The sequence below is a fragment of the Littorina saxatilis genome, unplaced genomic scaffold (genome assembly GCF_037325665.1).
Source record: "Littorina saxatilis isolate snail1 unplaced genomic scaffold, US_GU_Lsax_2.0 scaffold_377, whole genome shotgun sequence".
Lineage (NCBI taxonomy): Eukaryota > Metazoa > Mollusca > Gastropoda > Littorinimorpha > Littorinidae > Littorina > Littorina saxatilis.
The window spans coordinates 83,460-110,979 of NW_027128271.1; the positions used below are offsets into that span (position 1 = coordinate 83,460).

At 44.5% G+C, this 27,520-nt stretch overlaps 1 protein-coding gene across 2 annotated transcripts; it reads left to right on the forward strand.

Annotated features, from left to right (window-relative positions):
• LOC138956645 (uncharacterized) lies at positions 1–27,520 on the forward strand. Of its 2 annotated transcripts, none has more exons than XM_070327949.1 (8): positions 1–120; positions 11,440–11,509; positions 14,906–15,040; positions 15,414–16,046; positions 21,779–21,960; positions 23,882–24,409; positions 25,075–25,337; positions 26,137–27,520. In XM_070327949.1, the coding sequence occupies exons 2-8, from the start codon at positions 11,459–11,461 to the stop codon at positions 26,562–26,564; spliced, it is 2,220 nt and encodes a 739-aa protein (XP_070184050.1). In that variant the 5' UTR covers positions 1–120; positions 11,440–11,458; the 3' UTR covers positions 26,565–27,520. The 2 variants fall into 2 exon arrangements, with proteins under 2 accessions (XP_070184050.1, XP_070184049.1); XM_070327948.1 differs by having other exon boundaries at positions 2–120; positions 25,075–25,439.

The following is a 27,520-nucleotide window of genomic DNA, read 5'->3' on the forward strand; positions in this document are numbered from 1 at the left end:
ACCAGCCAACAAACCAACCTACCGACCAACCAACCAGCCAACAAACCAACCAACCAGCCAACAAACCAACCATCCAGCCAACAAACCAACCAACCTGAACATCTGATCGTTTACTCAGAGGTAAGAATCTTACATCTTAAAGATTGTGTGTGTGGTTGTGTTGGTACACCTTAATACACTGGCTGTAGTTTCATTTTTGCTTGTATATGGTTTTATTATCAAATCAACTCGACTGCTAGCGTTCCAAAAATCCAGACTAAATAAACAACAACAAAAAATGTCATCTATTTGAATGGGTTTTTTAGTTTTGTTTTAGTATATATCAAGAAGAGAGAGAGAGAGAGAGAGAGAGAGAGACAGACAGACAGACAGACAGACAGACAGACAGACAGACAGAGAGAGACAGCGACAGAGAGATACAGAGACAGAGACGTTGCTGTGAGGGGAGGAACATGTACAACATCTTTAAAAAAATTAAAAAAACGAAAACAAGTTTTGCTAACATCAAAATCATCGATTAAATCCTATAATGTGTACATAACAAAATGATCCTTTTACTACAAAATACAAACATTTATATAATGTTGGTCTTAAAAGCCAAAACCTTTCCTGAGCTAGAGGACCGGCAAATGATAATAGTGTAACTTGCTTGTCTTTTCTAATCTTAGCGTGAGGTAATTCATTTCACTTAAAATGCATGCACCCCACTCTGATGCATGTTAGCTTTTTTCTGTCACTGTGTGTGTCGATCGTCATGTGAATCGGGGTCTATGTCTGTCACTGTGTGTGTCGTCATGTGAATCGGGGTCTATGTCTGTCACTGTGTGTGTCGTCATGTGAATCGGGGTCTATGTCTGTCACCGTGTGTGTCGTCATGTGAATCGGGGTCTATGTCTGTCACTGTGTGTGTCGTCATGTGAATCGGGGTCTATGTCTGTCACTGTGTGTGTCGTCATGTGAATCGGGGTCTATGTCTGTCACTGTGTGTGTCGTCATGTGAATCGGGGTCTATGTCTGTCACTGTGTGTGTCGTCATGTGAATCGGGGTCTATGTCTGTCACTGTGTGTGTCGTCATATGAATCGGGGTCTATGTCTGTCACTGTGTGTGTCGTCATGTTAATCGGGGTCTATGTCTGTCACTGTGTGTGTCGTCATGTGAATCGGGGTCTATGTCTGTCACCGTGTGTGTCGTCATGTGAATCGGGGTCTATGTCTGTCACTGTGTGTCGTCATGTGAATCGGGGTCTATGTCTGTCACTGTGTGTGTCGTCATGTGAATCGGGGTCTATGTCTGTCACCGTGTGTGTCGTCATGTGAATCGGGGTCTATGTCTGTCACTGTGTGTGTCGTCATGTGAATCGGGGTCTATGTCTGTCACTGTGTGTGTCGTCATGTGAATCGGGGTCTATGTCTGTCACTGTGTGTGTCGTCATGTGAATCGGGGTCTATGTCTGTCACTGTGTGTGTCGTCATGTGAATCGGGGTCTATGTCTGTCACTGTGTGTGTCGTCATGTGAATCGGGGTCTATGTCTGTCACTGTGTGTGTCGTCATGTGAATCGAGGTCTATGTCTGTCACTGTGTGTCGTCATGTGAATCGGGGTCTATGTCTGTCACTGTGTGTCGTCATGTGAATCGGGGTCTATGTCTGTCACTGTGTGTCGTCATGTGAATCGGGGTCTATGTCTGTCACTGTGTGTGTCGTCATGTGAATCGGGGTCTATGTCTGTCACTGTGTGTGTCGTCATGTGAATCGGGGTCTATGTCTGTCACTGTGTGTGACGTCATGTGAATCGGGGTCTATGTCTGTCACTGTGTGTGACGTCATGTGAATCGGGGTCTATGTCTGTCACTGTGTGTGACGTCATGTGAATCGGGGTCTATGTCTGTCACTGTGTGTGACGTCATGTGAATCGGGGTCTATGTCTGTCACTGTGTGTGACGTCATGTGAATCGGGGTCTATGTCTGTCACTGTGTGTGACGTCATGTGAATCGGGGTCTATGTCTGTCACTGTGTGTGTCGTCATGTGAATCGGGGTCTATGTCTGTCACTGTGTGTGTCGTCATGTGAATCGGGGTCTATGTCTGTCACTGTGTGTGTCGTCATGTGAATCGGGGTCTATGTCTGTCACTGTGTGTCGTCATGTGAATCGGGGTCTATGTCTGTCACTGTGTGTCGTCATGTGAATCGGGGTCTATGTCTGTCACTGTGTGTCGTCATGTGAATCGAGGTCTATGTCTGTCACTGTGTGTGTCGTCATGTGAATCGGGGTCTATGTCTGTCACTGTGTGTGTCGTCATGTGAATCGGGGTCTATGTCTGTCACTGTGTGTGACGTCATGTGAATCGGGGTCTATGTCCGTCACTGTGTGTGACGTCATGTGAATCGGGGTCTATGTCTGTCACTGTGTGTGACGTCATGTGAATCGGGGTCTATGTCTGTCACTGTGTGTGACGTCATGTGAATCGGGGTCTATGTCTGTCACTGTGTGTGACGTCATGTGAATCGGGGTATATGTCTGTCACTGTGTGTGACGTCATGTGAATCGGGGTCTGTGTCTGTCACTGTGTGTGTCGTCATGTGAATCGGGGTCTATGTCTGTCACTGTGTGTGTCGTCATGTGAATCGGTGTCTATGTCTGTCACTGTGTGTGTCGTCATGTGAATCGGGGTCTATGTCTGTCACTGTGTGTGTCGTCATGTGAATCGGGGTCTATGTCTGTCACTGTGTGTGTCGTCATGTGAATCGGGGTCTATGTCTGTCACTGTGTGTGTCGTCATGTGAATCGGGGTCTATGTCTGTCACTGTGTGTGTCGTCATGTGAATCGGGGTCTATGTCTGTCACTGTGTGTGTCGTCATGTGAATCGGGGTCTATGTCTGTCACTGTGTGTGTCGTCATGTGAATCGGGGTCTATGTCTGTCACTGTGTGTCGTCATGTGAATCGGGGTCTATGTCTGTCACTGTGTGTGTCGTCATGTGAATCGGGGTCTATGTCTGTCACTGTGTGTCGTCATGTGAATCGGGGTCTATGTCTGTCACTGTGTGTGTCGTCATGTGAATCGGGGTCTATGTCTGTCACTGTGTGTGTCGTCATGTGAATCGGGGTCTATGTCTGTCACTGTGTGTCGTCATGTGAATCGGGGTCTATGTCTGTCACTGTGTGTCGTCATGTGAATCGGGGTCTATGTCTGTCACTGTGTGTGTCGTCATGTGAATCGGGGTCTATGTCTGTCACTGTGTGTCGTCATGTGAATCGGGGTCTATGTCTGTCACTGTGTGTCGTCATGTGAATCGGTGTCTATGTCTGTCACTGTGTGTGTCGTCATGTGAATCGGTGTCTATGTCTGTCACTGTGTGTGTCGTCATGTGAATCGGGGTCTATGTCTGTCACTGTGTGTCGTCATGTGAATCGGGGTCTATGTCTGTCACTGTGTGTGTCGTCATGTGAATCGGGGTCTGTGTCTGTCACTGTGTGTCGTCATGTGAATCGGGGTCTGTGTCTGTCACTGTGTGTGTCGTCATGTGAATCAGGGTCTGTGTCTGTCCCTGTGTGTCGTCATGTGAATCGGGGTCTATGTCTGTCACTGTGTGTGTCGTCATGTGAATCGGGGTCTATGTCTGTCACTGTGTGTCGTCATGTGAATCGGGGTCTATGTCTGTCACTGTGTGTGTCGTCATGTGAATCGGGGTCTATGTCTGTCACTGTGTGTCGTCATGTGAATCGGGGTCTATGTCTGTCACTGTGTGTGTCGTCATGTGAATCGGGGTCTATGTCTGTCACTGTGTGTCGTCATGTGAATCGGGGTCTATGTCTGTCACTGTGTGTCGTCATGTGAATCGGGGTCTATGTCTGTCACTGTGTGTGTCGTCATGTGAATCGGGGTCTATGTCTGTCACTGTGTGTCGTCATGTGAATCGGGGTCTATGTCTGTCACTGTGTGTCGTCATGTGAATCGGGGTCTATGTCTGTCACTGTGTGTGTCGTCATGTGAATCGGGGTCTATGTCTGTCACTGTGTGTCGTCATGTGAATCGGGGTCTATGTCTGTCACTGTGTGTCGTCATGTGAATCGGTGTCTATGTCTGTCACTGTGTGTGTCGTCATGTGAATCGGTGTCTATGTCTGTCACTGTGTGTGTCGTCATGTGAATCGGGGTCTATGTCTGTCACTGTGTGTGTCGTCATGTGAATCGGGGTCTGTGTCTGTCCCTGTGTGTCGTCATGTTAATCGGGGTCTATGTCTGTCACTGTGTGTGTCGTCATGTGAATCGGGGTCTATGTCTGTCACTGTGTGTCGTCATGTGAATCGGGGTCTATGTCTGTCACTGTGTGTGTCGTCATGTGAATCGGGGTCTATGTCTGTCACTGTGTGTGTCGTCATGTGAATCGGGGTCTATGTCTGTCACTGTGTGTCGTCATGTGAATCGGGGTCTATGTCTGTCACTGTGTGTCGTCATGTGAATCGGGGTCTATGTCTGTCACTGTGTGTGTCGTCATGTGAATCGGGGTCTATGTCTGTCACTGTGTGTCGTCATGTGAATCGGGGTCTATGTCTGTCACTGTGTGTCGTCATGTGAATCGGTGTCTATGTCTGTCACTGTGTGTGTCGTCATGTGAATCGGTGTCTATGTCTGTCACTGTGTGTGTCGTCATGTGAATCGGGGTCTATGTCTGTCACTGTGTGTCGTCATGTGAATCGGGGTCTATGTCTGTCACTGTGTGTCTCGTCATGTGAATCGGGGTCTATGTCTGTCACTGTGTGTCGTCATGTGAATCGGGGTCTATGTCTGTCACTGTGTGTGTCGTCATGTGAATCGGGGTCTATGTCTGTCACTGTGTGTCGTCATGTGAATCGGGGTCTATGTCTGTCACTGTGTGTGTCGTCATGTGAATCGGGGTCTATGTCTGTCACTGTGTGTCGTCATGTGAATCGGGGTCTATGTCTGTCACTGTGTGTGTCGTCATGTGAATCGGGGTCTATGTCTGTCACTGTGTGTCGTCATGTGAATCGGGGTCTATGTCTGTCACTGTGTGTGTCGTCATGTGAATCGGGGTCTATGTCTGTCACTGTGTGTCGTCATGTGAATCGGGGTCTATGTCTGTCACTGTGTGTCGTCATGTGAATCGGGGTCTATGTCTGTCACTGTGTGTGTCGTCATGTGAATCGGGGTCTATGTCTGTCACTGTGTGTCGTCATGTGAATCGGGGTCTATGTCTGTCACTGTGTGTCGTCATGTGAATCGGGGTCTATGTCTGTCACTGTGTGTGTCGTCATGTGAATCGGGGTCTATGTCTGTCACTGTGTGTCGTCATGTGAATCGGGGTCTATGTCTGTCACTGTGTGTCGTCATGTGAATCGGTGTCTATGTCTGTCACTGTGTGTGTCGTCATGTGAATCGGTGTCTATGTCTGTCACTGTGTGTGTCGTCATGTGAATCGGGGTCTATGTCTGTCACTGTGTGTCGTCATGTGAATCGGGGTCTATGTCTGTCACTGTGTGTGTCGTCATGTGAATCAGGGTCTGTGTCTGTCCCTGTGTGTCGTCATGTGAATCGGGGTCTATGTCTGTCACTGTGTGTGTCGTCATGTGAATCGGGGTCTATGTCTGTCACTGTGTGTCGTCATGTGAATCGGGGTCTATGTCTGTCACTGTGTGTGTCGTCATGTGAATCGGGGTCTATGTCTGTCACTGTGTGTCGTCATGTGAATCGGGGTCTATGTCTGTCACTGTGTGTGTCGTCATGTGAATCGGGGTCTATGTCTGTCACTGTGTGTCGTCATGTGAATCGGGGTCTATGTCTGTCACTGTGTGTCGTCATGTGAATCGGGGTCTATGTCTGTCACTGTGTGTCGTCATGTGAATCGGGGTCTATGTCTGTCACTGTGTGTCGTCATGTGAATCGGGGTCTATGTCTGTCACTGTGTGTCGTCATGTGAATCGGGGTCTATGTCTGTCACTGTGTGTCGTCATGTGAATCGGTGTCTATGTCTGTCACTGTGTGTGTCGTCATGTGAATCGGGGTCTATGTCTGTCACTGTGTGTCGTCATGTGAATCGGGGTCTATGTCTGTCACTGTGAGTGTCGTCATGTGAATCGGTGTCTATGTCTGTCACTGTGTGTCGTCATGTGAATCGGTGTCTATGTCTGTCACTGTGTGTCGTCATGTGAATCGGGGTCTATGTCTGTCACTGTGTGTCTCGTCATGTGAATCGGGGTCTATGTCTGTCACTGTGTGTCGTCATGTGAATCGGGGTCTATGTCTGTCACTGTGTGTCGTCATGTGAATCGGGGTCTATGTCTGTCACTGTGTGTGTCGTCATGTGAATCGGGGTCTATGTCTGTCACTGTGTGTCGTCATGTGAATCGGGGTCTATGTCTGTCACTGTGTGTGTCGTCATGTGAATCGGGGTCTATGTCTGTCACTGTGTGTGTCGTCATGTGAATCGGGGTCTATGTCTGTCACTGTGTGTGTCGTCATGTGAATCAGGGTCTGTGTCTGTCCCTGTGTGTCGTCATGTGAATCGGGGTCTATGTCTGTCACTGTGTGTGTCGTCATGTGAATCGGGGTCTATGTCTGTCACTGTGTGTGTCGTCATGTGAATCGGGGTCTATGTCTGTCACTGTGTGTGTCGTCATGTGAATCGGGGTCTATGTCTGCATGTTAGCTTTTTTCTGTCACTGTGTGTGTCGTCACGTGAATCGGGGTCTATGTCTGTCACTGTGTGTGTCGTCATGTGAATCGGGGTCTATGTCTGTCCCTGTGTGTGTCGTCATGTGAATCGGGGTCTATGTCTGTCACTGTGTGTGTCGTCATGTGAATCGGGGTCTATGTCTGTCCCTGTGTGTGTCGTCATGTGAATCGGGGTCTATGTCTGTCACTGTGTGTGTCGTCATGTGAATCGGGGTCTATGTCTGTCACTGTGTGTCGTCATGTGAATCGGGGTCTATGTCTGCATGTTATAACATATTGTTAAATGTCACTTCCGTCTTTGTCACGTCCATTGGTGGGATACCCGTATTTGAGCGGCGGCCAGGGGATCCCTGTTAAAGAAGTCTTTGGTCTGTGAGATGCGCCATATAGTCAAGTGGACGGCCTTAAATAGCATAGAAAGTTGGAGTGAAAGGACACAGGAATAATGCTTTAAAAGGGGTGCAACATTTGTCGCAATAATGGTTTTGCTAAGTGTATCTGCTGACCCACTCCGCCTTCACATCCCTCGCTCGAAACTCGCATCTGCTGGTCAGCGTGCATTTCCCTCCGCGGGCCCCTCCGTCTGGAACTCCCTGCCGCTTGAGCTTTGCCAGAGCCCCTCTCTTGACGCGTTCAAGAGTAGGTTGAAGACTCAGTTCTTCCCGTAGCTGGCTGCGACTTTCATGTTCGACGTGATGTGTTGTGCCCCAAAAGACATTCTTGTGCTGTGCTCTGTGAGAGGTGTTTTCTTTGTGTTTAATATAATTTTTTTTGACCTAGCTATTGATGTGTACATTGTTGTTAAACAGTTGTTTGTTGTATGTTTATCAGGGTTTGCTAGTGTGTGATAGGGTTCGTGTCCGTCTGTAGATGTTAGTTTCTTTGTTAGTCCTGTGTTGACAACTCTTCGACAAGCGCTTAGAACTGTACCCACGGAATACGCGCTATATAAGCTTCATATTGATTGATTGATTGATTTCGTAGGTAATTGTTGTTGTTACCAGACCGCGTATTGATATCCCCTGGACAAAGTCATAAAAAGGAGTGATGACATTACCAACACAACACAGAATGATCAGCATTTGTATGGGGGCGTGGATACTCAAGTTCCACACGGTACAAAGAACGTATTCCCATGTACTCATCGTCAACACTGCATTTAATGGGGTTTTTCTTAAGATGATCAATCTTTGTTCATACTGATTTAATTAGACCAACAAGGCAGCGTGCCACATAAACCGTCGATTAGACGTAATGTTACCCTGCTAAAACTCTCTCCTACCCCTAATCCTCGACCTGCTCCCCAACCCCCCCCCCCCCCTCCCTTCCAACCCCCCCACACACCCCAGAATCTAACCCACAACTCAGTATGCGACCCGGATGTCGATAAGTGTGAGACGACGCAATGACACTGTGCACGTATCAGGCCGGCTTATTGTGGGGTGTCACGATTTCATATTTCGCCTGTGTACATATTTCCCCCTCGACATATACTCATGTTGTTTCCTGGTAAAATTAAGAAGTGAAATTATTTATGGACGAAAAGCATGTCAGTTTCTTGCATGTGAAGAAAATTGGTGGTAAAATGTAATAGATTTCACCCCCAAAATCGAATTCATCGAAAACGTGTACCGAGTGGTTACGTCCCTTGAGTAAGAAGGAAAACATTTTAGGATGAATCACATTTCTAAGTTAAATAAAACAAATTGGTTGGACAAATTTGGCTTCATGAATGTAAGGTACACAAGGTCGCTCATCAGTACTATCGAAGGGTGTTTTTTTGTGCAGTGTAGAGTTTATACTAGATCAACGAGGCCGAGAATCGAAATATCAACACGGAGAAAGATGAAAACGTCACAGAGGCCATTGTTGCAGGCAGAGTGTAGTGTTTAGATGTAACCGCGTGTCTTCGCCCTGTGGGAAATAGTGTAGTGTTCGCCCGACAGTCTAAAGTGTGATCCTGACGTCCTGACGAGTTGTGAGAAAGAAACACTGACTGAAGCTAACGAGTCGTGAGAAAGAAACACTGACTGAAGCTAACGAGTCGTGAGAAAGAAACACTGACTGAAGCTAACGAGTTGTGAGAAAGAAACACTGACTGAAGCTAACGAGTCGTGAGAAAGATACACTGACTGAAGCTAACGAGTTGTGAGAAAGAAACACTGACTGAAGCTAACGAGTCGTGAGAAAGAAACACTGACTGAAGCTAACGAGTTGTGAGAAAGAAACACTGACTGAAGCTAACGAGTCGTGAGAAAGAAACATTGACTGAAGCTTACGAGTTGTGAGAAAGAAATACTGACTGAAGCTAACGAGTTGTGAGAAAGAAACACTGACTGAAGCTAACGAGTTGTGAGAAAGAAACACTGACTGAAGCTAACGAGTTGTGAGAAAGAAACACTGACTGAAGCTAACGAGTCGTGAGAAAGAAACACTGACTGAAGCTAACGAGTGGTGAGAAAGAAACACTGACTGCAGCTAACGAGTTGTGAGAAAGAAACACTGACTGAAGCTAACGAGTTGTGAGAAAGAAACGCTGACTGAAGCAAAAGAGCTGTGAGAAAGAAACACTGACTGAAGCTAACGAGTCGTGAGATCTAAAGAAACACTGACTGAAGCTAACGAGTGGTAAGAAAGAAACACTGTTTGGAGCTAACGAGTTGGGGGGATAACTGTGGATTGCTTTTTTCAGATGTAAGTCCCTGTAAGTGAATTTTACTCATTTAACCTTCACCGTGTTTTCGAGTACGACCCAGAGCCAAATAAACATCTATGCATCTTTAAATCCTTTGGCATTTTTGCTTAAGACTGGTGTAAATAAACTTAGCAAAGGTACCAATATACTTAATGTCATTCAAACTGTCTATGACATTTTAAGGCAGTCTGCTGGATCATCTGGAACACTTTTCGGATCAAAATGTCAACTTATTTACTATCTGGGTTATTGTAAGTTACTCAGTTGTTCATGTTGCATATTTCTCAGGTAATTGTTGTTGTTACCAGACCGCGTATTGATATCCCCTGGACAAAGTCATGAAATTCGCGATGACATTACCAACACAACACAGAATGATTAGCATGTATATGGGGGTGTGGATACTCAAGTACCACACGGCACAGAAAACGCATTCACATGTACTCATCGTCAACAATGCAGTTTTTATTTTTTTTATTATTATTTTTTTAAGATTATTAATCTTTGTACATACTGATTTTAGACCAACAAGCCAGAGTGCACAACCGTTGATTAGGCGTTATATTACCCTGCAAGAAACTCTCACAGAGCTTCAATCTTCATCGTGCACCCCCCCCCCCTCATCCCACCCACCAATAATCCAACCCACAACTCAGTTTGCGACCCGGATGTCTATAAGTGTGAGACGACGCAATGACACGGTACACGTATCAGGTATCGGTACTGAGGCCGCCTCGTTGTGGGGCCACTGTTGTCAGCGTTCTGCCCGTGTCTCTGCAGAGAGGTCGTGTTGCTTTCCTGTGTCATGTCAAAGAACTGGCCTGGCTTGGAGAAGTGTAATGTCAGCGTTCTGCCCGTGTCACTACAGAGAGGTCGTGTTGCTTTCCTGTGTCATGTCAAAGTACTGGCCTGGCTTGGAGAAGTGTAATGTCAGCGTTCTGCCCGTGTCTCTACAGAGAGGTCGTGTTGCTTTCCTGTGTCATATCAAAGTACTGGCCTGGCTTGGAGAAGTGTAATGTCAGCGTTCTGCCCGTGTCACTACAGAGAGGTCGTGTTGCTTTCCTGTGTCATGTATCAAAGTACTGGCCTGGTTTGGAGAAGTGTAATGTCAGTTTATTTTGCAAAAAGCATGCACTATTTTGTAGTCTAGGCTGGCCGTCTAAATATGAATTTTTGTCGGTCTCGGACGTCACGTGGCTTAAAGGCTGCCCTTTTCGTAGTAGCGTTCATTAATTAATTCCTATTGTTTACATGTGCCAATAATGTTATAAAACTGTACCTAAGGGGATATAATAACGATTGGCTGTAGCTTTCGAACACAGAAAAAAATATTTCAGTATCGCAAAGTGGTGTTGATAGTGTCGAATGTAAACAGAACAGTCTCACAGTGGATGTTATCCGGAAATTGCGAAGTTAACAAGAATACAGAAAAGCGCGCTTTCCTGCTTAGCACAATACACTACCGCGCTAATCTGGCGTGTCAATATCACTACGTCAGTTTTGCACGTGAAAGGTGGGCGATTTCCTTTACGCGGGGATTGACGAAGCTGTACTGTCTGTGTTGACGGTCTAAAAATAGCCCAAGTCCTGGAGAACTGTTGCTAAACATAGCAACAAACTATATAAAGAATTAATTATTTCTCGGAATTGGTAAGGACTTCAAACCTAAAACTTTGCAGGAAGCGTGATTTATACATCCCCGCAACGATGGGAAAAGCCCTGGAAGTAATTACAATGATTAAATAGGACTATGTCACCCTTTAAAGAAGGGAAATCCAATGTTCAAACGATACATAAACAAATAACAACAGACAATGAACAGAAAAGAGTACAATCATTCTGCACACACAAAAATACTATGGAGAAGGAAGGAACAACAACAACAACAACAAAGTATTGTGACACGTTATGTTCCCCTACTGATCAATTCCTTCTTGACATTTCATTCAAACGTTTTCTTCCTGAACTTTTGTCGATTTAAAAAAAAGAAGTGGTATCCTTCGTTTTTGTCATAATTATTAATTTTGTAACGTGGTGTTCATGTTTCAGGTGAGACAGGGCGAGAACAATGGCGAGCCAGCAGGGAGGTAGCGGGGCCATTCCGAAGACATCACGACAGGTAGGCCGCTGTCACCGTGTTGTGTTGTCCATAATGTTTCCCATTGGTTTGTTGTGTCGATCGTGGTGTCTTTTGCTTACTGATTTGTTGTGCATAGCATTGTATTGTACTGTTCAAATTATATTGTAATGTCCAAATTATATTGTATTGTCCAAATTATATTGTCTAAATTATATTGTACTGTCCAAATGATATTGTACTGTTCAAATTATATTGTAATGTCCAAATTATATTGTATTGTCCATTTTTGTATTGTCCATTGCATTCTGTTGTCCTTTGCATTGTATTACCCATAGTGTTATATTATCAATAGCATTGTATTGTCCATAGAATGTTATTGTTCATAACTGTCATTGTCTCTAACCCTAAACATTGTGTTGTACATATCATTGTATTGTCCATAAAACTGTGTTATCTATTGCATTGTAATGTCCATAGCATTTTGTATTTTATCCTACATACGTGAGAGAGATACCCGTGAGATAAAAATCGTTCAAATCACACGTGTGTATATCATGTAAATGAGGTCAACCGGAAGGTCATGCTATGTAAATTAGTAATTACATATTCATGAAGAACTACTTTTGCAACAAAATGGCAACTGCCACGAAACCGATTTGTCAACACTGAAATAATTTTTGAGTGATGAGCTGTTCGAAGACATGTTTGGCGATGACGCGAATGACGAAGTCGATGAAGAAAAAAGCGAGTCATCCATGATTTATGATTTTTCTCCAATAGACTCATTCGTTCAGACAAACAAGAACAAGAACACTCTCCGAAAAACGGTTTACGATATACGTCGCCTATCGACGTTTATGGCGAAACACGGGGACAAAAGAAACATTAGCACCATCCAACCACAAAAATTATGCAAAATTCTCTGCTCTCTTTTCATGAGTTTGAAAAAACCGGATGGCAAAGAGTATGAACCATCCCCACGCTGAGGGGCCTTCTCAGCAGCATCCATCGACAGTTGAAGTCTAAAAAGTACTGTGCACCCGTTATAGACGGCCCCGAATTTGCACTTGTAACAGAGAGAAGTCGTGAAGACAAAGCAGAAGATTGTTAAACAGGAAGGTTGTGGCAACTTACCTAACAGGGCTCAACCGCTGAAAGATGAAGATGTTGACAAGCTGTGGCAGACAAAACAGCTCGGAGTCGCAGATCTAGAAGTAATCCTGAATACTCTGTGGTGGCAAAACACAGTCAACTTTGGTCTGCGCAGCGTGACACCTCACAGGCACATGCAGTGAGGAGACGTGTCCTTGCATGAAGACAGTAATGGCAGAGAATATCTCCAATTTTGCGAAAGACAATCCACAACCAAAGCCAGGGCGACATGTGAAGAAAAGCTGGGATCATCAACCCGAGGTAGATCTACACCAACCACTCTGCACGCCAGTTCCTTGTGCAGAAACTTTCCGAGAATAACGTTCCTCCGACCAAAATAATGCAGCTATCTGGGCACAACAACGTTAAGCAGCATTTCCCAAGAGGAACACCGTGGCTTCAGTCTGATGCTAAACGGCACTGCACCGGTCTCGGAGCTGTCGCCAGTGTCGGCAGACGACACATTGGATTCGCACGGCCACTTCAACTCCAGCCGTCTCCACTGCCACTGCCACAATCACATCCCAGCAAACGCTAACAACACTGTTTGCAAGGCCTGTGCACGTTGGTACCATCAACATCAACCAATATTTGTCCAGTCACCAAACCGAGAAGTGACCATCTGAAAGCTGTCGACTCGCCTGGCTCCGACTTGACTGTCATCCTATCGCGGAAGGATATGCTTTGCTGTTGTTGTTCCTTTTGGTTTCTTTTATCCTGTGGCCACTGCTTTTCTTTTTATCTGGTATATTTTGAAGTGACCATCATTTCGTTGTTCGAATTTATTTAATCAATGTTCAATATTAAACTTAACAGTGTTAACAAAGGCGAACTACTTTGTCCTAGTTTGAGAGTGTGTGTCATGGCGGAGGAATGAATGTCAAATTGAGTAAAGTGGTTTGAAGTTCTAAAGCGGGTTGATCCAAAGGCAATAGCGCTGTCGGTGACTTTTAGTTAGATCTGGCACAGAAGTATATAATGTAGGATAAACAGAATACTACATGGCTTGCTGTGTCGTACCAGATTTACACTCGTTGCTTTTTCAAATAGTGAACAGCTCGCTTTCGCTCGCAGTTCACTATTTAAAAAAACAACTCGTGTAAATCTGGTACGACACAGCAAGCCATGTAGTATTCTCTATGTACATAACATTGTGTTGTCCATAGCATTGTATTCTCCATAACATTGTGCTGTCCATGTTTGGTGGCTTGTTGGCGGTTCGAGGGGACCATATCGTCTTTTGTTTCATCTTGATCTTGGGCCGACGGCCGCGGTTGATAAAAATGTAAGGCTGTAAAGGCGATATTTATGCTCCTCAAGGACCAACAAAAAATGCAAATGATACTGAATGCAATTTAACTATGTGTTGTGGTTAACATTTGCTCAGTGTAGTCCGGACTGGTCAGTTTTATTTTATTGGTTCCAGTGTCATTATTGCATAATTTCGTACAGCTTATTTCAATAAGGCTCCAGTTCTTACCACAACTAGGCACCCGTTTTTTTCTCTCTCTCTGTTCAACAAAACAGAAACTGCATGTGTATGCACAATATTTTGTTTTCTTTTTTTGGAGAGATCTCTTCTTTCATGGTCTCTCAGTTGTAGAAACGATTATGAGGCCTGTCAGTTTGCTGTCTAAGTGCTCTGAACAGTGAAGACATTGAGTACGTACATTCTCACAACAACAGAGGACACTCCCATTGTACTTTCCAGGCGTGCTGTCAGTGCCACAAACGATCACGGTGCATCAGCCAAGTGGTGTGTGACTGCCGTGCCAACTGCACCAACTGTACCAACTGTGCTGCTAAACGCTGTTCGAATCGAGCCGTTGATCTGGTACGTCTTGGGTAGCGGTGTAGCGGTACCAAGTAAAAACGGTAAAGATCCTGAAATATATGTTGGTGAATTATAAAAACATGACAATACCAAGCATGCATCACACGAAATAGAATATAAGTTAGTTAGTTAGTTAGTTAGTTAGTTAGCTGTTGCTTTTCGGTTCCAGCGGACCATAACAGGCAAAATCAGGACCCCAATAGAATATAAGTCATATGGCCGACGGAAAATACGGCCAAGCACATGCAATCCTCTTCGTGCAAAACCACGAGTGTACGTGGGCGTTTCAACCCACAAACGCATAGGAAAATAAAAGAATGTTTGAACTTTTTTTTTCTGAAACACGTTCACATACTATTGCATAACAATAAGGTAATAGGCTACACGAGTCACACTATCTAAAACAACGCTATGACAGAGGTGACGGTAATATGTTGCACATCACACAGGGACAGGCTGTGGAATGTGCTCCGCCGTGCAGTACCTCTGGGTCACCGGGGAACCAGGCTGCCTCTCCTGCCCCGCCCTTGATGGCAAGATCACAGGAATCAGAGGACCAAGTGTTAAGGTTGTCAGACCATGAGGTAAATTCATCTCAGAAAATAACACCCACCGAAACCTCATATTTTAAGACTTGAAGTTATGTTTCAAATGAATAAGGTGCATTATCATTAGTTTTACTCTTTTTGTGTTGTTGTTGTTGTTGTTGTTGTTGTTGTTGCTGTTGTTGCTGTTGTTGCTGTTGTTGCTGTTGTTGTTTTCCTTGTTTTTGTTTTTCATTTTGAATTTACACCATAGAACAATTTTCTGCTGTGTTCTGGGCAAATATTGTGTGAACCACCAACGAGACATAAGTCGCTATTTGGTCACTGTATTTTCACCTTCTTCATAGTTGACATAAGTTGTAAATGGTACTAGGAGTAAGTAGACAGTACATCATCATGTCTTTTATTCCAGAGGGAGTTTCTCAACGCCTGGTTCCCTCGCCTTGAGAGCGAATCATACATCATCCCTCCGGCTCACATTGACACAGTGCACGAGAAATCGGTATATCTCCCAGAAGGTGAGAGAATCCAGGTACTGAAAACACAGCAACAAATAGACAGAGATGAGAGTAGAGAGGTCAGGGACACTGTCCGCATAGACAGAGTGCTGAAAAATGTCCACCACTGCATGAATCAGATAAAGAACAAAGCCGCAAGGGAAAAAGAAATTATGGTAATTCTGACCCAAGCTAAATTTGGTGTATATGGTGCTAATACCCAAAGCATCTATACTGGTGCAGCCGCCAGGAACACGAACAGCGTCAAAGCAGAGCCGTTGAACCTGAAGGAGGACTTTGTTGACCTGCTCGTCATACATCGCGAGCGTGGGATAATGATGGCGGCAATCATACCTCAGACAGAAGACGACCCCCTTGCAGTTCAAGAAGAACTAAAGAAGGCCGCTGCCTACCTGAAGCAAGCCAGAGATGTTGTGAGGCGCTCTGTTCTGGGTGACCTGGTAACACAGCCAGCCCTCCACCAGGCCATTGTCCTGCCCGACACAACGAGACGCTGTCTGGAGGAGGTGCTGCTAAACATGAGCGATGTAAGTTAACTCTTGGCCTACACTCGCTCACACACGCACAAACAGACGAACGCAGGAGAGAAGTAGAGAGAGAGAGAGAGAGAGAGAGAGAGAGAGAGAGAGAGAGAGAGAGAGAGAGAGAGAGAGAGAGAGAGAGAGAGAGAGAGAGAGAGAGAGAGAGAAGTAGCGAGAGAGACAGAGAGACAGAGACAGATAGACTCAGAGAGAGAGAGAGAGACAGAGAGAGAGAGAGAGCTTTGTTCACCAACTTAAAGGACCAGACCACGCTGTTTTAAAGGTTATTAGAACCACTAACCGATGACTGAAGGTTAGAGAAATGCACCTAAAGATTCCAAAAATGTAAAGAAATTCACCGATTCGTAGCTTTATCATTGTGATTTAATTAAAAACGTTCCGCCAAATTCGTCTGCTAAACGAGACTTCGAAATGGCCGCCAGTAGACGAGAACCGGATGCGACGTCATTTGGTGTTCGGAAACCGAAAGTTACAGCTTACGCTCAAGTGGGCGTTTGCCTACATCGAGCATCAACAACACGCCGAAGGAATGCGCACGGCTGCTGATAGCTATGAAGTATAGAAAAAAGGTTTAGGCATCAGTTGTCACCTTTTTCCGATGGGCTTACAACTTCTGCAGCAAGACTGATTAACTGGAAACGGCCAACACGATGTGCTGTGTTTCGCGACACTTTCTTCCAATGCGAACGCGGTTAACGGCCGGCAAGAAAACCTGGCACACACAAAACAGCTGTTGCCTAACGCAGTTCCAGTTCCGACAATTGTTGACCACTCACAGGAGGTCAGAAACCGGATACCAATGTCATCAGAACGATCTGCTTTGCACTAAACGCAGACGAAAGGAAGTGAGTACATGTATACTGAATGTGTTCTGTAAGGGATAGGGGTTCAGTGTCACTGGGCGTTTTTGTCAGACTGACAGTATTTGTAGTGGAATGGCATCTGTTCCTAATTTTAAGCACATGTGTTAAGATTACAGATTAAAACATATATCTGTTACCACATGTCCGTCCCCATGCACCCACCTTAAAGTTCCCTCTCTCTCTCCCTCTTTTACACTCACCTGGGTAATCGATGAGTCTCAGGTTTAATCAGTGTCCGTCCATATACACATAGACATTCACACAAACACACACACGTTGTTATAGTTGTTATCTTTTAATTCAGTGTTGTATTAAATGGATAAAGAATCGTTAATACAGCAAGCTTGCATGAGTAATTTGCTGTTGTCCTTTTTTTCAGATCAGGTTCTGTAATACAGTAATTATAATTAATACAAGTACAAATTCATGTTTGCAGTCATACTCATAGTGTGTGAGTGTGTGTGTGTGTGTGTGTGTGTGTGTGTGTGTGTGTGTGTGTGTGTGTGTGTGTGTGTGTGTGTGTGTGTGTGAAAAGCACTTTGATACTTAAAATATCTGTGTTATTTGATTTTATTACAAAACTGCAGTCAGAATATTAAGCAGACCTATTCCAACAATACATTTTGATCAGCAGTAAATGTAATGTCAAATTATGAACAACAATCATGTGAGCAGATATATCTAACAGAAACAAATAGTCTAGCAAAATAATACAACCAAGTACATGTATGGACATCATCATCCGCATAAAAAAAATTGATTGTAGGAAGAGCACTCTGTGTTATTACCACTGCTTCCGTCAAACTGCCAGTTCAACTTTATCTCTGTGGGTTGTTTTTTTCTCTCAGAGTAACATGGGAAAAAAAACCTTTAAAAAACTTGCATGCTACAGAGCTGGATTGTTTCTAGTGATCATGCAGCATGATTTATCCGCATAGAAAACTACTGAAACACCTAAACAGAAATAACAATGTCTACAGAAAAAAATCCACTGTTTGATTGCTGTCTGTAGTACTCCTCTTGCTAACAGTGGCATTAAAATAATTAAAACTAAGCTATGCTCTCTTGGGGGGGGGGGGAAGTGCTCTAAGTACTTTTTGTGTCTACATAGGCAAAACAAAACTATGCAATGTTTCAGATTTCCTGACCCACCCTATGATTTTCCTCCTTATCCTGAACTATTTTGGACTCTTACAAAAATGTACTTCAAAAATGACAAATCTTAATTTTGCAGGCTTACAAGGAAATTGACTCTTCTCTTACAACCAGAATACACCATGATTTCAAGCAAATAAAAAACTACATGCACCTGAGAAAAAAACACTTTAATTCAAGAAGTTAGACCTCCTAACCCCAGCTTTTCAATTCAATTCAATACGTTGTTGATGTTGATTATGGAGCTTAACGTCCTCCCAGGTAACTAGGGACCTATATTGGGACATGATTTTTTATACAATGTTAAAAGTGTAGGGTGTAATGGGGGGGAGGGGGACTGGAGGGTGACGGGGTGTAGTCGCTAATAAATTTAAAGGTGCGTTTATTATCTAATACCAGACATTTTGTTTTGGCTGGTGTACAGAATAACATCACATAAAATCGCACTCGCAAAACATACAAAACACATAAAATGTACACATCAGTACACACATAACCCAAACCACACATATCCATACCAGCACCATCACACACATATCCACATACATACTCTAGTTTGTACATTATAAAAATAAATACATTATGATTAATATCATTACTAGTCAACTTAAATTAAGGCTCAAAATAGGTCTTAAGATGGATGTTATTTAGTGTAATGAAGAGATTATAAAAACCAAAAAAAGCTATGAGAAAGAAAGTATGAAAGAATTATGCCCATTCTCCAGTGAAAGTTCTGCTGATTGTGGTAACTTTTTTTCTGTCTAAAACAGGCATCAGGTTAACTGAAGGAGCTGTTTGAGGGGGTGGTGATCCTAACACTGGCCTATGGCAACACTGGCCTATGGCAGCTACAACAAAGCTCTTCATACACAGCAAGGATACAATGCAACAGTGCCCAGACTATGACTGCTACAGCTAGACCAGTTGACAAAGCTCAAGTTGTCACCAAGCAGGACGCCCCAACTGGCGACCAACTATATAGACTGAGGCTGCCTATCTCCAAATCTGACAAAGCAAGAATTGTTACGCAAGCTCCACATTTCTGTTTGCAGTTTAAGCCGACCTTAAGTATGCAATGGTTATGCACATCCCCCCCACACACACACACACACACACACCCCGCAGTTGAGAGTTGTAATGTACCTTTTATTTATCTTACATATATTTGAAGCCTGTGTAGCTCTGTGACAGAAAGAGGTCTCTGATGGCAGCGACCAGACAGGCAGGAAGAACTTTCCTGTTCTTTCGGAAAGTCAGTGAGTGTGCAACTTGTCGGTATGTTCTGAACACATCAAAACATTTTCTTTAATTTAAGCTACATAATATCATGTGGATGCACTGATTGGGTGTAAATAATAACAGCAATTGGTACAGTCAATTCACTAAATGTGCAACAGAACCCTAATCATCAGACATTTTACAACAGCAAACTTCAACAGTCCTTTTACTTTCCTGAATGTCATTATTATTTATTAAAACATGCATCTAGAGCAACATACATATAAATCTTCTTTTATTAAAGTTCACCTGAAATTCAGGCTGCTTTCCCATCCAAAGTACAAATGCAAGTGTCCATAAACCAGGGTTTAATACATGTATGTGAGTGAGTTCTGATGAAAAAGTGATTGTGTTGTAATATTGGTTATTACTGAGTGTTGATGTTACAATGATTACATTATAAAAACAACAACAGAACAATGTGAAGAGCAAACTTCTTCTGTGGGCATGCAAGTGAGTTAATCTTGTGTGTGTGTGAAACTATATGTGACTGAGTGTTACTAATTTAAATGACAACAACAAATATATACATTTAACAATCAAACAAATATAGGCACCTCAAAAAAATGTGTATGTACACCTTCGTGGCTGGTGATGCATTCTTGGTCCCCTGCAAGTTTTCATTCTACAATGTACCTCAGGCTAGCTTCCTCTCTCTCTCAAATCTGCCCCTCCCACACAATACAACAGGTACAGTGGCCACTCTGACACCAGTCTCTGAAATAATCAAGAACAGTTAAAACTGCGATGAGCTGTTGTTCTTTTACTCGTGAATGCAATGCATGAACACTTAAACAATATCCCACTTATTCGCGAGTGCGTTGACAAGGCGAGAGTGAAAAAATAGCACAGACTCGAAAGCAGACGATAAGTTCAGCACAGAGAGCGGGCGTGTTTACCTTTGATCGCTGAGACAAACAGAGTCGCAATTTTCATCGTCACTGTCTTTTCACTACTGCTGGAAGTGGCATCCACTCCTCATCTTTCATGCTTGATTCGAGGAGAGAAACTGGTAGTTCGAACATGTACGGTTCAATTTCGTCTGCAGTTACGCTTGTTGCCATGTTGATAAACTACCATCTTCACACTGTGTGACGTCACGGATAATTTATTCATAAGCCAGTCTCGCGAAGATCACGCGGCACAATGGCGGGTCGTTTTGGAGAAGAAATCCGTCGCTTCGGTCACAAAATTCGTCGGATTACGGCCTTAGAAGATTCCGAAGTAAACCAAACATTGTTGAAGACGGTAAGAAAGTGGTTTTCTAACTAACTGCAAACATCGGGAAGTCAGTTCGGTCGCGCAGGAACACGATTCGAAGCGTTTTTGACGCTAAAACAGCGTGGTCTGGACCTTTAAAGTAAGGGCTAGTTCATAGCGCTATTCTCTTAGTCCACACACTGTATGCAGTGTCCGTCCGTATGTCCGAACAAAAAACTTAACGTTAAGATTATCTGGGATGATTTTGAAGCTAGACCTTTAAACATTTGCAGACTTCTTCTGGTATTTAATACTCTTCCGATTTGACCCCGATTTGATTGACCTTCGTCAAATGTTGGGGTCACAGCGGGGTCATGCTCATCAACTTTTTAAGTTTAGTTTCTTTCAGATATTTGGGTAACAAAGCCTCCATATTTCACACAATTGTAGGTGTTATTAATCAGCAGACATGACCAAAATGTAGCTTGTTTCGAAAATGTTCACAGTAATAGCATGGACATGTTTGCTGGACAAGATGATCACCACTGAACATATCTGGAATATTACAGGTCACACTTTTGATCAACTTTTGTTCGATTATTCTGATGCCAACGTTCTCTTGAACATTGAATTTATGAAGTTGAAAGAGGATTTGTTATTATTTTTTTATTAGGGTTAAGTCTTAAAATGTGGGTTAACTTACAGAGGTTATGAACAAAAACAAAAAAAGGTCATATTGGGGGAGGTCAGGCATACAAGGGGGTGGTTGTACAAGAAGGGAGGGACTCTTGTGGGAGTGGTGGTGGCGGGAGTCTTCCATGAGGGAGGGGGGATCCTAAAAGGGGGGAGGGGGGTGTTACATTGTTGTGGGACAAGACGAAGGCGAGTCGAAAAAGCATTTGATTTGCTTTTTATTTTTTACTGGAGCTCTAAGAACAATGACCTTGAACAGTAGACATCATTTTTTTTGTCGCGAAAACGACGCCACTTGTACTTTACGTAGCCTAATGCGCGTCACCGCAAACGGGAAACTCTTTTCCGAAAAGATGGTTTGCTTTTGTCCAGAAAGTTGTCTTTTAGGCTGGTAAACACTAAAGCAGGAATGAAGAGATTTCCAACTCAGGTAGGCCTAATGTTACACTGTCTTTGTGTGCATCGTGTATTAAACCATCCCTTGTGCCATTTCCCGCATTGTTTACAGTCCGTGTGTGTTGATCTCAGTTACAGGAGTTGCAGGAAGGCCTCAGCGTCGAGTCAAGTCGGAATGTCAGCCAAGTGTGTCTTTGTGAGGACGATATGGCTGACCAGACAAGGCTCGACGCGTGGTGGAGGGCAAGCTTGGAACGGAATGAGGGCGGGGACCCTGACATGGATGCAGCTACATACACACAGTTGGTTGCCAGGTACTGTTGCTTAAGCTGTATCATATCGGTGAAGCGCACGCACGCACGTTTGTTATTACTTGGCCTATCGTCATCTATCTTTCTTTCTCCTGACCCCCCCCCCCCCCCCCCGACCCCCCTCTCTCTCTCTTTCCCTCTCTCACTCTCTCTCTTTCCCTCTCTCACTCTCTCTCTCTCTGTCTCTCTCTCTCTCTCTCTCTCTCTCTCTCTCTCTCTCTCTCTCTCTCTCTGTCTCTCTCTCTGTCTCTCTCTCTCTCTCTCTCTTGTTTCTCGTTACGAATTCTCTGTTTTGATCTCTCCCTGTCTATCCCTGTTTGTGTTTTTGTGTGGAAATTTTGTTCGTGGTCTTTGTGGTGATTGTTTGACTTGCTTTGATTTGTTTATTGCTTTGATTGATATGCATGCATGTGTGTGTGTGTGTGTGTGTGTGTGTGTGTGTGTGTGTGTAACGGTATGCGTGTATGTGTGTAACGGTGTGTGTGTGTGTGTGTAACGGTATGTGTGTGTGTGTGTGTGTGTGTTTGTGTGTGTGTGTGTGTGTGTGTGTGTGCGATATACCTAATAATGTGTGTGGGTGTGTATGTGTGTGTGTGTGTGTGTATGTGTGTGTGTGTGTGTGTATGTGTGTGTGTGTAACGGTATGTGTGTGTGTTAGTGTATGTGTGTTTATGTGTGTGTGTATATTTGTGTGTGTGTGTATGTAATAATAATAAGAAGAAGAAGAACATTTATATAGCGCTAAATCAAAAACTTTCGTAAAAAAGGCTTGCTCTAAGCGCTTGACATCCAAACTAAAACGTCATTCACACTCTTTACAATGATGTACAAGAACTTCATGTCACACTCTTTCATTCAGTATAGCACCATTCACACATTTGTTATTCTGTACAAGACAATAAGTTAGTCTAACATTTAGAATGTTCATAAGATGAAAACAAGAGAAAACCAGACTGATTAAAACAACTGCTTAGTGCTAACAAAGCATGAATCTTAATGATAACGTAATACATGTTTAACTGTTAAGACCATAAAAAACCTATATGCTAAAATAACTTCGAACTTTTAAGAACTTCTTATAAGATACACAGCACATCTCGATAAACACCAGAATTATAAAACAAAAGGCAACTCGTTAAAACTATTAAATGCATCAATGTCTAAAACACGAAAGACTCAAATATAAGATACACAATTTTCTAGAATTGTTTATTAAAACTGAAACCGACCTGCTCAAAGTAAACCATACCCACCCCCTCCCTACCCACCCCCAAACCCTCATATATACAGTGAGAAGTTCAGAGAAATAAGCAGGAGACGAGGCAGAGAAGAAGTGAAAGCAGAGAGTGGACAGTTTGTATTCAATGCGGGCTTGGATGGGTAACCAGTGGAGTGTGCGGCGAAGTGGTGTGACATGATCACATTTTCGTGCTTTGAGAATCAGGCGTGCTGCAGAATTTTGAACTTTCTGTAGTTTGTGCAGGAGGTAGAGTGGACAGCCAGAGAGAAGAGAGTTACAGTAGTCAAGTTTAGAAAGAACAAGAGAGCAGACTAGAGTGTTTGTAGTTTGAACGGACAGAGTATGGCGGATGGTTGCGATCTTGCGGAGTTCAAAGTATGCGGACCTACAGATGTTGGAGATATGCTTGTTGAGTGTCATGTCTGAGGAGATGGTGAAGCCGAGGTTTCTAGCTGAAGAAGAGAAAGAGATGTCGGTATTGCCTACTTGGACAGACGAAGGTTGAGAATTTGGGAACTTAGTGGACTTTTTCATGCACAGAAGTGTATGTGTGTGTGTGTGTGTGTGTGTGTGTTTGTGTGTGTGTGTGTGTGTGTTTGTGTGTGTTGTGTGTGTGTGTGTATGTGTGTGTGTGTGTGTGCGCGCGCGATATACCTAATAATGTGTGAATGTGTATGATGACAGATTCTCCATACCACTGACAACGGTTGAGCTATTCCTCAGCAGACAGCCAAGACTACAGCTGTGGACCCAGGGCCATCTTGTTCACGCTGTTGGAATGGAGCATGGTCGACCAATGACATGCATCGCTCTGTTCCCGCAGCAGTTTCAAGTCTTGGAGGAGCCGCCAGACGACGACGACGTCGACGTGAGGATCCTCTGGGGCCCGACGGGCACTTCAAAAAGCGTAGTCTTGATATTGAAGGGACATTTTCTGCTGAGGAAGGGCTGCGGCACCGTCTTTGTTCTTCAGACGAGTGATGATGGCGCTGCTGCTGCTTACCTTGTGGGTCATCAGGTGAGAGAGACTGCCGGACAGGGAACCGGAAGCGTGCAGCTCGTCAACATGGCGGGGGTAGGGAAGAAATACCGGCGCGGACAGTATCACTGGACAGAGGAAGGCAAGAAGAAAGTGCAGGCCTGGGTGGAGGAGCTGTGTCAACACGCACAGACACACGGACGCGTGCACATCCTGGCCGATGAGGCTGAGTGGTAAGAATGACGCTGTACACTGAATCTAACACTGCCTCCTGTCACTCTTGTGTTGGCCGGTGTGGTCGTGTTCGTTGGAAGGAAGTCTGATAATTCACAAATGTTATTATATTCACACCTGTTTTATAACAAGGTCATTCCTGGGCTTTTGGTCGAGAAAATCGGAAGATTTATGTAGAAGTAATGGCTCTTTATTTTGAAGTTTGAATAATAGACTGGGGCATGTTTATTAGTTGTAAAATGTGAATTCAGCAACTGTCACTGCAGTGTGTACTGATCAGTGATGTTATCAATCTGTCTGATCAGGCGCCACCCTTTCTTTGTCTGCCATTGGAAAAACTTGGTCAAGGTAACGAAGAGTGGAGCGAAATAACGTCATTCTGTTTACGTCATTATTAATCATTGCGTCATTTCATTTCAGGTTCACTGTGATTCTTATCCTGAACAGCAATCTTTGTGACTTCCTTTTTGCCAGGCGTTTTTGTTTTGTTTTGTCAGTTTCGTAATTCCAGGTGTAATCAGGCACTGACACACCTGTCCGTTCTGTTACTGTGACGTCATCACGAAGATCTACACTGCGTTAAAACAACCGAGTTTTGTGAGAACTATAACACACCTGTCTGTTCTGTTTCTACACACTGACACACCTGTCTGTTCTGTTACAGTGACGTCATCGCAGAGATCTACCTGGCGTTAAAACAACGACACGTCCGGTTCACCTTGTGGGCAGCAGGTGTTATGCTAGATGTACCTGCCGACATGAAGCGTTACGTCCGCAAACTGACACAGCCCCTGAGAAGCCCACCTGCTGTGGTGAGAGAGGTGGAGCAGGCTACAGATATGAAGGAAGGAAGGGTCCCGGCCTACACCAGGCCGCCAGTGTCCGCACCGTGCGACGGCCCACCTGTCCTGACGGTTGGTCACTATGGTGATGACTACAGTGACAGAGAGGGACATGAGGGTGTGGCTACATGGCAGTGTGCACGGTGCGCGGAGCTGGTGGCAGACATGCTGCGAGATCTTCGTGTCGGTCAGTACGCCTCTCTCTGTCTGTCTGTCCGCCTGTCTGTCTGCCTGTCTGTCTGTCTGTCTGTCTGTTTGTCCGCCTGTCTGTCTGTATGTCTGTTTGTCTGTCTGTCTGTATGTCTGTCTGTCTGTCTGCCTGTTTGTCTGTCTGTCTCTCTGTCTGCATGGCTCTCTCTGTGTCTCTCTCTCTGTCTCTGTCTCTGTCTGTCTCTCTCTCTTTCTCTCTCTCTCTCTCTCTCTCTCTCTCTCTCTCTCTCTCTCTCTCTCTCGCGCGCGCGGGCGCAATGCAGTGTCAGTCAGGTTGGTGTCCAACATTTCGATGACGTCATTAAACTTACAAGAAATATTGATATTTGCGTCATTAACTGTGACGTGTTTACATAATATCGTCACAAGTCTGCCAAGGTGCGGTGTTTAACCCTAAATAATAATATAAAATTGTTTTTCCTATTTTCAGGTGGTTGGGTGCTGCTGATGTAGTTGTAGTCTCTGTTCACGTGTTGCTGCAGCCGGTGTTGGTGCGGAAGTTAGACATGGGTCGTCGTTGTTGTTTGTGTCGTGGTTGTTGTTGATGGTGATGGTGGTGTCGTCGTCGTCGTTGCTGTTGTTGTTGTTGGTGTTGTTGTTGTAGTTGTTGAAGTCGGTGTGGATGTATCTTACACAACGACGATGCGGTGTTGACGGTGTGTGTGATGTTTCAGGTTGCGATGACAACGCTCCCCACGGGCAGGGCGGCCTCACCTACAGCGACGTCTTTGTGCTGGGTGCCATGAACTGTGACACAGACAGACCGGATGATGACATCATGTCACCAGCACCCTTCATCCGGGGCCTCGAGTCACGCGGCGTCCCCACCCGTAAGGTGGCTCATAACGACACAGCGGCCGTTAGACAACTGGCTGAAATGACATCGGGTCCCACACAGAGAGCGGCAGGTAGGGGTCGAGACGAGGCGGTGACGGTGGCCAATCAGAACACAGTATGGGGCTTGGAGAGACACGTCGTCGTCTACCTGGACGGTGGTGGTGCTGACTATACCGGCCGCCTGAGATCCATGTCGCGGTCCACGGCCCAGGTGATCTGGGTGAAGGATGTTAGATACATAGACAGCGACAGCGACACTGAGTGACACCCACATCTCGTCACCACCACCACCTGTCTCAACTACACGTCCCGCAACGTCCAACGATGTCTAACAACAACAACAACAACCACCACAACAACAACCACAACAACAACAACAACCGTTGAACTGAAATTCAGCATTTTATTGACTCCATTTACTGAAACTCAGCAATACCTGTCCTTACAACCTGCCGCTCTCTGACAACTACGACGACAACATCATCCTCTACCACGACATCCACCACCATCCGCCACCATCACCACCGACACCGACAACAACAACCCGAGTGACATTTTTATCGTTTTAAAATACGGAAAGAAAAATCACTCAACACATCGCTTCTTGTTCACTGACAAGCGCATGATTTCATTAAAAATTAGCGTCATCAAGAAATGACGTCACGGACAGACAGTAAATTTTCTAGGGACAGTGGAATGCGTGGTCTATCTCCATGGAAACATCCATGAACATGCTAACAAGAGAGAGAGAGAGAGAGAGAGAGAGAGAGAGAGAGAGAGAGAGAGAGAGAGAGAGAGAGAGAGAGAGAGAGAGAGAGAGAGAGAGAGAGAGAGAGAGAGAGAGAGAGAGAGAGAGAGAACAAATACAGAGACAGAGATGGACAGAGAGATGGACAGAGAGATGGACAGAGAGATGGACAGAGAGATGGACAGAGAGATGGACAGAGAGAGTGGGAAAGGGGTAGAGAGAGAGGAAATATCATTTTGATACCATACGTCTACCGCAGAGAATTGTTTTTGGATATTTTACTGAAAACAACAAATACTGTAATATCAATCCAGTGTCAAAACTCTTCCGGTTCCATAGCAACACATAGAATATAGTCAGTGCAGTTTTGTTTGTGTGTGAAATAGTAATTCTCCAGAGCTGTGCACCATTCTGTGACATACATTTTCAGTCCTTTAAATGATTAATACATTCTACGTATGATGAATTTGAAA

Bases quoted from the DNA above. Each gene is read 5' to 3' on its own strand.
- LOC138956645 (XM_070327948.1), top strand. From the start codon at position 11,459: ATGGCGAGCCAGCAGGGAGGTAGCGGGGCCATTCCGAAGACATCACGA. The intron at 15,041-15,413 runs GTAAATTCATCT...CTTTTATTCCAG, and splicing joins TAAGGTTGTCAGACCATGAG to AGGGAGTTTCTCAACGCCTG. The intron at 25,440-26,136 runs GTCAGTACGCCT...GTGATGTTTCAG, and splicing joins GCTGCGAGATCTTCGTGTCG to GTTGCGATGACAACGCTCCC.